At 41.0% G+C, this 12,255-nt stretch overlaps 1 protein-coding gene across 2 annotated transcripts in view; it reads left to right on the forward strand.

Moving 5' to 3' along the window:
- ATOH8 (atonal bHLH transcription factor 8) overlaps nt 1-12,255 on the forward strand; it is a 128,336-nt gene that overhangs the window by 32,254 nt on the left and 83,827 nt on the right. For both annotated transcript variants that reach the window (XM_089692292.1, XM_089692293.1), the window contains exon 2: nt 9,473-9,664. In XM_089692292.1, coding sequence (XP_089548418.1) covers nt 9,473-9,664 — 192 coding nt within the window. The remainder of the gene's footprint in view (nt 1-9,472; nt 9,665-12,255) is intronic.

A 12,255-nucleotide genomic window follows, 5' to 3' on the forward strand; every position in this document is an offset into this window, starting at 1 on the left:
TACAGGGCGGCAGGGCTGCGCAAAATCATGTATGTGATTTTGCATTTCTGGATAGGGGGTGCACACACCCTACACGAGCTGCCATTGGCGGCTTCAGCTGTCGATCACCGGGTCCCGGACGGTTATTCCCTGCCAGCACCTATGGGGGAGAGACCTATATGTAATGAATACAGATCTCTCCTGTCAGCTCCAGCACATTGCTTTGTATTGCCCTGCATAGCAGAGCAATACAAAGCAATGTGCTGACACAGTGAAGCACACACAGTAAAACAGCACACAACCCACAGTTAACATCGCCCCAAATGTTAACCCCTTCCTACTCAGTGCCATTAGTACAGTGTCAGTGCTTTTTATTAGCACTGATCACTGTATTGGTGTCACTGGGGATGTCAGTGGCAGTTAGTCAGTTCCCCTCCAGTGTCAGAATGCCCTCTGCAGTCCCGCTATAAGTCACTGATCGCTGCCATTACTAGTATAAAAAAAAAAAATCCCAGTACATATACCACCATTTGTAGATGCTATACCTTTCACGTAAACCAATTAATTTACATGTATTTGGATTTGTTTTCGCAAAGACGTAGCAGAATACATGTTGGCCTAAATGTATGACTACATTTTATTTTTATTTTTTTTTTGCTGGACGTGTTTAATAGCAAAAAGTCAAAAATATTGTTTTTTTTCTCAAAATTGTCGGGCTTTTTTTTATAGCACAAAAAATAAAAACTGCAGAGGCGATGTAATACCACCAAAAGAAAGCTCCATTTGTGGGGAAGAAAGGATATAAATTTCATTTGGGTGCAGCATTGCATGACCGTGCAATTGTCAGTTAAAGTAACGCAACGCCGTATCGCAAAAAATGGCCTGGTCAGGAAGGGGGGTAAATCCTCTGCAGGGCAAGTGGTTAAATGAATGTGCTATTGTTGAATGTGCTGTCTCTGTCCATCAGATATATTCCATTACTTCCTGTCCTTGTGACATCTTGTCCCTGGGAGAGAAAGTGGGAGTAAATCTTACCAACAGGGACACAGATAGCAGGAAAAAATGGCAGAGATTTTCATCCATTACCACCCTATGGCTAATAAAAATTCTAAATTTGTTTTCATAACATGATCACAAAATGGCTTATGTTGCCAATGTATATGTTTTCTTTTTTATTTTTAATATGAAAATTGAGTTTTCCTTGAAATAAAATATACAAAAATAAAGTAAAGAAATTTAAAATAGTACATACAAAAAATGCATTTAAAAGTAATGGCGTTGTATTTTAACCGTAAAAAATGATGGAGAGAAGAACAGGAGAACGGAGCATTGTTATAGTGCCAAACGCAAGCTCATTAAGCTATTACATGGAAATCGAGTTTTGTTTAATACAAAGAAGAACAATACGGAGATGTGTTGATGTTGGCTTGGAAATGTGTTACTGATTTCTGTCCAGTGGTGAGTTAGGTCACTCTCTGATTACAAGACGGAACGGGGTAATTACATCCAGCACGGTGTAATGCAAGACACTGGTTAACCAATATGATGCAACTTAAAGGAACATTCCACTTTCAGACAGAAAGTAATGAAGAAATGTGCTGTGCTGTCCCTTTAACAAAATATGAAAATAAAATATGTGTGCAAATAACACCAAAAATACAAAATGCATATTAAGGTGCATAACAAAATCATAGTGCAAGTGAAAAATGACAAGAAAACTGCAATAAAAATAATAAACATATCGCACTTCGATCGTGTAAGAGCAAGATAAAACACACACAAAAAAATTAACATCCCATCACAATCTGCGTTAGTCTTCAGTGTCAAAACTTCTGTGCTCCACCACCAATTGCACACAATTGCAACTTACCAGAGATTAAGACCCCAGATAAAAGGAGGTCCTAAAAGCTTAATTGCACCAAGGTTATTCAGGAGTAGTGCAACCAACATCTTCGCTCATCCCAATCACCATACAAATGAAGCCAGAGGGTAATCAACATGGGGAATAGAGTAGAGAAACTCCTGTAGTGTAGTATGAATTGCTATTAAATTTATTCAAACAGAAGGGTAATCACATATAAAGAAAAGGAAACAGCATATCAGTACAGCTGAATGCCGTTGTTCATGCTAAGCTCTGCCCAACATGTTTCGTCACAACAGACATTGTCCAGGGGCACAAGATTGGTTGGGGCAGCCTTTCTCAGCTAGGGTTTCTCCAAATGTTGCTAAGGCTTCCTTGAGCAATAAGCAACTTCTGGCTCTCAGATAAGTTCCCACTGGCACCAGTGATCTTTTTAACTATCTGTAAGTGAGGACTTCTTTCCAAAGAACCACCACTGTAAGGAGCATTTTTTCTACAGACCATCATGCTAATGTTGTTGAAGACCTAATAACTGTCAGCATGGGTTTCCTAAACCCGGAAAGGTTTTCAAAGGGTTTCTCCATGTTATAAAGGTTATGAAAGGCAGGATTGGGTTCTTCCCTCCAATCATCTTTTTTAGAGTGGACTTTTTTTTACATTGTGTCATGGCAACCATGCAAGAAGGCTTTTCTGATGGGTGTAGTTGGGAATCCCAGTATACCAAGTTACTGACATCCTAAGTTTTTTTTCACACTAGAAAGACTGATTATCCTCAAAAACCGCCAACATAATAAAAGCAACAACGCCATGTCTGGTGTCTTCTCAGTATAGTCCTATGCTAGCCACCTGGGTTTGGCCACCTTTAAATTCGCCTGCCTGTTGCTATCTTCTCTTTCACTTGACAATGGAGATCTTAATTCCAGCAGCCTCTTCCCTGGAGAGTGGCTGCTAATATGATTGATCCATTCCCTTCCAAGAAATGTGCAAGCATTATCTTATTTTGTGCGGAGTGAGGGTAATTCCATCAGCCCCAGACGGGACGGAAGCAATAGATCAGGAGACGTGTTGAAAGAGGACCACTCGTGTCCCGGACTAGGCCTGGAAGAATAAGAATGACTTGGGAAGTGTCTTGTAGCTGATGTCAATGTGTTTGTGATACATGGAGCAGATGGAGAGCAGGCTAGAGGCTCAGAAAGGCTTTCCGCTATAGGCAGCTGAAGCTAGCAAGAGCAGAAGTGTCCTGGCATAGCCCAACCATTATTTAAATTCAAAGGTGTCAGCAGGTCCAGCTCTGACATGTTCAGGAGAGCGGCAACAGAAATAAGGACTACTGGCAGCTTTCTTTTTATTTATTTTTTTATTATTTTATTTTACATATTAATTGTTTTCTACGTATTCATTTTGTTTATAATATTATTGTTATTTTATTTTATGTATTCATTTTTAATATGTTATTTTATGTTTTAATTTTATTTTATGTATTTACTTTTAAATAATTTACTTATTATGTGTTATTAGTTTATTGTATTATTTTATTTTATGTGTTCATTTTTATTTTTGTTTTTTTATTTTACATCTGAAATTGTAGTATTTTTTTTTTTATATTGTTAAAGTGTACCTATTGTAAATAGACCCTTGAATCTATCGAGCAGTACCAGGACAAGGTTCTCTGTCACCCAAGTTGAGGATGCCAACATGTGTCATCCCAAGATCTTAACAATTGAGTACTGTCCGTGATACTTTTTTTATTTGTATTAACATACAATTTTGAGGACAAGCTTTCGGGGAGTGTCCCCTTCTTCCAGGTCTAAGCAGTACTCTACTTAGGGTACTGCTTAGACCTTGAAGAAGGGGACACTCCCCGAAAGCTTGTCCTCAAAATTGTATGTTAGTGCAAATAAAAAAAGTATCACGGACAGTACTCAATTGTTTCTGTCGCAAATGCACTAATACGGCTACAATCACCTCATCCCAAGATCTTCAATTCAGGGCTACAAAAATGAACATGAATATAAAACAATAAAAAAAAAAAACTAAAGGGAAGGGAATAACAGACTGAATAGAAATAAGAGAGGGTTAGAATTGAACAACAAATTGTAGGGTTAAAAAACAATTAGGGTTAAAGTATATGTAAACTCCCACCTTGTAAAACAACCCATTCAATTTAAAATAGAAATGAAAGGAAAAACATTTGTGTAGACATAAAAAGCATTATAGACAACTGTTTCTCTTTTTTTATAAGTGATCACGTACCCTCTGTTCCTAGCTGTGTAAAAGCTGGGGGAGGAGAACTAGCAACACACTGAACTTCCCAGTAAATGGCTTTGCAGGGGGGAAGGGTGTCAGGACAAGTCTGGTCATTGGAGGAGAGTAGGCTAAGTTCCCAGCACACCTAGACAACTGACTACGCTGTGCTTTCATGCCTGGTGTGGTCAGTTTTTAATTGGAAAGCAGAGGTAGTGGCAGGAACACCAGGGATTTCACAAACAAAGAAGGAAATACAAAGAGAACAGGATATTGTACATGTTATAGCAGGTACATATCAGAAATAGGAAATGTTGGGTTTATATATTCTTTAACTACAAACCTCATTCTGTGATTTGTTCCCTTGATAAAGGCACCAGAATGCTATTTTTGGTACAAAGCATTTTTTTTAATTTGTGATACAAACACAAATTTTAAAAGTTTAATTGAAAAGTATTGAAAAACAAAACTCAGCAAAACAAATACTAAGTGAAGAAGGGAAAGAAGGAGTTAAAGTTGAAGTATGGCCAAAACTTCGTGCATTTGCACAATAAAATGTGTTTCCTCTAATGAAGTGATCTAAAGAAGTGTGCTACATTATTATTATTATTATACAGGCCAACAGTTTGCGCAGACAGTAGTTACAATACAATTGAATACAGTATGAAACAGAAGGCCCTGTTCTACATGTCTTCAGCCTGCAGCCACTTGTTGCTGCCATACGTCTGGCGCTGAAACTTCCGACTGCAGTACACTGATTGCGGGGGGTTGCATTCTCAGCACCTCCTCCATTTAAAAATAAAACGTGTGTTATTTTCACACCAACTTTAAAGAAAACCATGTTCTGCTACCCTAACAGGTGTTGCTTCTCTCCTGCGGCTGCTGTGAGTTGTCCTTTCCACAACAGGCAGTTATGTTTAGGTTTTGGTGTTTCTAGCTGCAATTTTTTCCTATTTGTACATATTGATTATGTAAAAAAAAAAAGATTTGGTAAAAATGCCGCAAATAAATACGTGGAAGTGTGAAAACAGTGAACATTCTTCAAGCACTTATAACTGTTATAATATGGAATGAGCAGCAGATCATTTTCCAGGTAGTAAATTTAAAGTGTAGGTTTCCCCAACATTTCATATTCCTGATACACTATATTGCCAAAAGTATTGGTGCCTTTACACGCACATGAACTTTAATGGCATGCCAGTCTTAGTCCGTAGAGTTCAATATTGAGTTGGCCCACCCTTTGCAGCTATAACAGCTTCAACTCTTCTGGGAAGGCCGTCCACAAGGTTTAGGAGGGTGTCTATGGGACGGTTTGACCATTCTTCCAGAAGTGCATTTGTGAGGTCAGGCACTGATGTCGGATGAGAAGGCCTGGCTCACAGTCTCCGCTCTAATTCATTCTAAAGGTGTTCTATCGGGTTGAGGTCAGGACTCTGTGCAGGACAGTCAAGTTCCTCCACCCCAAATTCGCTCATCCATGTCTTTATGGACCTTGCTTTGTGCACTGGTGCGCAGTAATGTTGGAACAGGAAGGGGCCATCCCCAAACTGTTCTCACAAAGTTGGGAACATGAAATTGTCCAAAATGTCTTGGTATGCTGATGCCTTAAGAATTGCCTTCACTGGAATTAAGGGGCCAAGCCCAACCCCTGAAAAACAACCCCACACCATAAGCCCCCTCCACTAAACTTTACACTTGGCACAATTCAGTCAGGCAAGTACCGTTCTGCCAAACCCAGACACGTCCATCTGATTGCCAGACAGAGAAGCATGATTCGTCACTTCAGAGAACACGTCTCCACTGCTCTAGAGTCCAGTGGTGGCGTGCTTTACACCACTGCATTCGACCCTTTGCATTGTACTTGGTGATGTAAGGCTTGGTTGCAGCTGCTGGGCCATGGAAACCCATTCCATGAAGCTCTCTACGCACTGTTATTGTGCTAATCTGAAGGCCACATGAAGTTTGGAGGTCTTTAGCTCTGCAGACAGTTGGTGACTTCTGTGCACTGTGTGCTTCAGCATGCGCTGACACTGCTCTGTAATTTTACGTGGCCTACCACTTGGTGGCTGAGTTGCTGTTGTTCCCAGTTGCTTCCACTTTGTTATAATCCCACTAACAGTTGACCGTGGAATATTCAGAAGCAAGGAAATGTCATGGATGGACTTATTGCACAGGTGACAACCTATCACAGTACCATGATTGAATTCACTGAGCTCCTGAGAGCGATCCATTCTTTCACAAATGTTTGTAGAATCAGTCTGCATGCCTAGGGGCTTGATTTTATACACCTGTGGCCATGGAGGTGATTGGAACACCTGAATCCAATGATTTGGAGGGCTGGCCCAATACGTTTGGCAATATAGTGTACATATATCAAGAAAACGAGGATGCAATCTCCATATGTTGCAGTATCTTTACTTAGACTAAGGCTGGCCATACATTATACAATTATCTGCAGATTTTTGGTTTAGATTTACCAAAAACCATATAATAGGAGGACAAACCTAAACAACACTTTCAGTTGTATCCAATTAGGCAGGCCCTTGCACTACATAGTTGAAGGTAAATCTAAAGGAAATTGGGCAGAAAATCTGCAGATAATTGTATAATGTATGGCCAGCCTTAGACTAGTTAATGTTCACAGCTTAATGAAGAGCATTGTTAAGCTTGAAACTGTACAGTCACTTTATATTGGATTTTGTATGCAGATTGATTGGATTTGCAAGTAATGATATTGCAATATATGGAAATTGCATCCTCATTTTCTTGATGAATATGTAAGTGGGTGGAGTGAGAGCCCACTTTTGATGTGATCCCTATGTGAGAAACTTGTGGCAAATTGGAAGTGACCTCACCCTATTTGTTTAAAAAAAAAAATATATATATATATATATATATATATATATATATATATATATATATACAGTTGTGTTCAAAATAATAGCAGTGTGTTGAAAAAAGTGACTAAAGCTGAAAATCCTTCTAATAGCTTTTATTTCCATACACACAAATGCATTGGGAACACGACACATTCTATTCCAAATCAAAACATGAAGAAAAATAGATCAAATTTGTGTTGTTCCTCTAAAAAAATTGAAGAAAAGTGAATATTAGACTGTTCAAAAAAATAGCAGTGTTTGTATTCTTCTTTACAAACTCAAACATTCACTATATAACTGAAAAATGTTTGAAGATTTTGCTTTCCTTTGAATCACTTAATGAATATTTGGTTGTAGTCGCACTGTTTCTGAGAACTGCTGTACATCTGTGTTGCATGGAGTCAACCAACTTCTGGCCCCTGTGAACAGGTATTCCAGCCCAGGATGATTGGACTACATTCCACAGTTCTTCTCTATTTCTTGGTTTTGCCTCAGAAACTGCATTTTTGATGTCACCCCACAAGTTTTCTATTGGATTAAGATCCGGGGATTGGGCTGGCCACTCCATAACGTCAATCTTGTTGGTCTGGAACCAAGATGTTGCACGTTTACTGGTGTGTTTGGGGTCGTTGTCTTGTTGGAACACCCATTTCAAGGGCATTTCCTCTTCAGCATAAGGCAGCATGACCTCTTCAAGTATTCTGATGTATTCAAACTGATCCATGATCCCTGGTATGCGATAAATAGGCCCAACACCGTAGTATGAGAAACATCCCCATATCATGATGCTTGCACCACCATGCTTCACTGTCTTCACAGTGTACTGTGGCTTAAATTCAGTGTTTGGGGGTCGTCTGACAAACTGTCTCCGGCCACTAGACCCAAAAAGAACAATCTTACTTTCATCAGTCCACAAAATGTTGCGCCATTTCTCTTTAGGCCAGTCAATGTGCTCTTTGGCAAATTGTAACCTCTTCAGCACATGTCTTTTTTTCAACAGTGGGGCTTTGCGGGGGCTTCTTGCAGATAGCTTGGCTTCACATAGGCGTCTTCTAATTGTAACAGTACTCACAGGTAACTTTACACCTTCTTTCATCTTCCTGGAGCTGATTGTTGGCTGAGTCCTTGCCATTTTGGCTATTCTTCTATCCATTCGAATGGTAGTTTTTTGCTTTCTTCCACGTCTTTCAGGTTTTGGTTGCCATTTTAAAGCATTTGCGATCATTTTAGCTGAGCAGCCTATCATTTTCTGCACTTCTTTATATGTTTTCCCCTCTCCAATCAACTTTTTAATCAAGGTACGCTGTTCTTCTGAACAATGTCTGGAACGACCCATTTTCCTCAGAATTTCAGAGAGAAATGCACTGTAACCAGCATGTACAACATTTGCTGCCTTCCTTCCTTAAATAAGGGCAATAATTGGCACCTGTTTTTCAAAGAATGAATGACCTCACTAATAGAACTCCACACCTCTATTACTTTGAACATGCCCCTTTCAATTTAATGATTCAATTACACAGAATCAGCAGCATGCATGTCATGACTGTTGGGTCTGTTGGATTTCTATTACTCTACTACACCTGCTAGTAAATTATTTGCCATGTAGAAATATCATTTCTACCAAAAACAGTGATTGATCAGGTTAGTGATGTCTGACTGCTATTATTTTGAACATAACTGTATATACACACACAGCTTTTTTTCAGCAAAAACATGGAGGCGTTCTAACACCCCCAGCACAGAATGTGTGTAATGGCCAGGGGGTGCTGTAGTGTCTAATGATGCTGGCTGCTGGGGGATCTATTGTTGCTGGGGAAGTCTATTTTTGCAGGTGTTTGGAGGGGTCTTATGTTACTGGGGGGAGGGGTAAATTGCTGCTGGGTGGGATCTACCCTTGAGGGAGGGGGTCTATTGTTGCTGGCTGTAGGAGGGTCTATTGATGCTGGCTGCTGGGAAATTTATTGTTGCTGGCAGTTGTCTAGTGTTGCTGGGGGACGTTATTTTGTTGCAATGGTATCTATTGTGTCTGGGGTGGATCTGTTTTTGCTGGGGGGTATTTTGTTGTGAGGGCATCTATTGTGGCTAAGGGATTGAATGTTGCTCAGGAATCTTTTGTTTTTGGGGGTGATCTATTGCTGGTGTGGGGGTCTATTGTTGCTGGCTGCAGGGGATCTAAGTTAACTGCCTTTCTTGTTATCATCAACAAATTCCACACAAGTTACTGAGCACCACAAAATGATACTTGATTATGTATTCTCTAAAAGGGGTGGTACTGGTAGGTGGGTGAGGGCTGGAGCTAAGGGATGGGGTGGGTATCGGCGAAGAAAAGGAGTGACTCTGAGAAAAAAAGCCCTGTGTACACAAATGTTTTACCTTGCATTTCTATTTCACACTGAATGGGTTGTTTTACAAGGTGAGGGTTTACATATACTTTATTTTTTTAAAAATGGAACGTCATCTCTGTTGCGTTTTCTTACCATACGTAACATATCCTCTTCTTCCTTCGTAGGTGCCTTGTTATTCCTATGGACAGAAGCTGTCTAAGTTGGCCATCTTGAGAATAGCGTGTAACTATATCCTGTCCCTGGCAACACTGGCAGACCTGGACTACAGCGCCGATCACAGTAACCTGAGTTTTTCTGAATGTGTAGAGCAATGCACTAGGACATTACAGTCAGAGGGAAGGTCAAAGAAGAGGAAGGTAAGATTAATCTCCATGTCCTTCCTCTATCCTATCAGACAACGCAACCCACAATTATGTATTAATCCGGATCCGATTTCCTCTTCTGAATGTAACGGGACCTTTTTCTGTAGCAGAAATCATAGACCTTCTTCAGGTGTGTCCAATGAAACACAGCAAGGGGCAATGCAGTCAGTGCAAAGTACACTGACCATCTCTGGTGTATTTTTTTCTTTTTGAAATCACATTTATGTTATTTATTTATTTCAGGTACTTATATAGCGCCGGCAATTTACACAGAGCTTTACATATATATTGTACATTCACATCAGTCCCTCAAGGGGTGTACAATCTAAGGTCCCTAACTCACATTCATACATACACATACTAGGGACAATTTAGACAGGATCCAACTCACCTACCAGCATGTCTTTGGAGTAGCCATTTGTCCATCAAATCTGCATGTACACTTGTTTTATGGAACTGGGCAAAAGCGAATGTTGTTTAGGCTATTTTTGCTTCTGAATGAATGCTCTTTTATTATTTGTTGTAGTAAAATACCACATTATAGGCAGTGATGTATTTAGGTTTTGTACTGCCCTAGGCAACACAAAAATTGTCTGCCCCAACGGACACCGACCAACACAACCTCCCCTTCCCTATTCCACAGAGAGAGCCTGACATTGACCAAAAACATCCCTGCCCCCCACCCGGGGGAGAGCCTTCTATTACCCCCCCCAGCAACAGAGAGACACTCATCTTCACAGCTCCGGACATCCCCGGGAATGAGAGCCAGACTCTACATACACCATCAAGCAGTCCACATCCTCTCTCAGATCCCACCTAGTTTCCAAGGTGTACATGTCCCTTCTTTCATCCCTTCTTCTGAGGGGATGTTGCCACCCCTGAAAAATGCCACCCTAGGCAAGTGCCGTGTTTGCCTTGTGGTAAATACACCCCTGATTATAGCCATTCGATGGAGCTGAGGAGTATAGGAAATACAAGAGATACAATGTAACAATCCTAGGGAAGGCTAGAGGAAATTAACAAATAAATGTAACCAAGCCAACGTAACAGTGGTCTTGTAATTGGGAAGTCTCTGCCTCTCTAGTGGCCATACACACTTGATCAATATCAATATCTTCTTCAATCGATCTCTTCCAGTAGGAATAATCAATCTATAGTCAACAGCACATTCGATCAATATGCCACAAACTGGAAAGTGAATTTCGATTGATAGTTAAGATATGATCGTAATGTACGACCATAAGTGATTGATCACATCTGTGGTCCCACCAGGGGTGGACTGACCATTTGAAAACTCGGGCACTGCCCGAGGGCCCGGGGTCAGTAGGGGGCCCCATGAGACGCCCCTGGTACCTTTTTTATAGGCTTTTTTGAGTTTGGCCAAGGACACGGGGCCCCATGATCCCCTATTGCTCGGGGGCCCCATGAGTTGACGGTCCGCCCCTGGGTCCCACCATATAATCTAATAATCTGATTGATTGAAATACGATCACATTGTTAAACATAGTATCTCTGTGCTGCCAGTCAATGCAAAACAGTCAATTTTCCAACCTGGCCAATTTGATTTGATTGAATCTGATCAAAAGTAAGTGTAAGGGCATGTTCACAAGTGCAGCTGGGGGCAGTAAAACCAGGTGGTTGAGCTGCAGTTCTCTACTCTCCATAATTGCATGCAATGCAGCATGCTATTGCAGGGTTCAAAGGGTTAAAGCAAATGGGGAGGAGGCAATGCAATGCTCTCTGAACGCAGATCATTCTTCAGAGAACACTGCACATGTGGATAAATCCTTCTGGTGACACTGGGACTAGCCTAATGTAGTGGTGATTGGAGACACTGTGACTGGCTGAACGAATAGGGCTCGGTCACACCTGAGGTTGAGGGGTGGTAAAACCTTGCAGTTGAGCCCCGGCCATGGTTATAACCCCATTTAGCTGCAGAGGCAGCAGCTTTGTGATTGAGCTCTATGTGATGTAATGGATAGATTGTACAATCGGATTGTAGGATGATCCTGTCTAAAATGGCCCTAGTATGTGTATGTATGAATGTGAGTTAGGGACCTTAGACTGTAAACTCCTTGAGTGTTAGGGACTGATGGGAATGTACAATATATATATAAAGCACTGCGGAAATTGACAGCACTGTACACAGTAAGTACTTGTAATAAATAAATAAATGTAACAGCTAGATAAATTGTAGGATGTACATGTGATTTTTTTTTTTCTGGTTGGGGGGGTCCAGGTGAAAGTAGAGCTCCACTTTAACCGCTTCCCGACTGCAGTATAGCCAAAAGACGGCTACACTGCGGTCAACTAGTTCGGAGAGGGCTTCCATGGACATCCTTCCAGAACCACACAACCCTGCGCACCCCCTGGGGCGCACGCCATGCGCGATCTGTGATCGCGGTGTCCTTCAGACACAAATGATCACGTCCAATAAAGGGCCAATCAGAGCCGCCTTTTACATGTGACCAGCTGTGTCCAATCTCAGCCGATCATAGTGTAAATAGGAAATGCCGGTTATCAGCAGTCCTCTCCTTACGCTAACAGCGCAAGAGGAGAGAAAAGTCAGTAAGCAGCATTTCTCA

The sequence above is a fragment of the Staurois parvus genome, unplaced genomic scaffold, assembly GCF_062004578.1.
Source record: "Staurois parvus isolate SC_StPar_1 unplaced genomic scaffold, SC_StPar_1.0 ptg000581l, whole genome shotgun sequence".
Lineage (NCBI taxonomy): Eukaryota > Metazoa > Chordata > Amphibia > Anura > Ranidae > Staurois > Staurois parvus.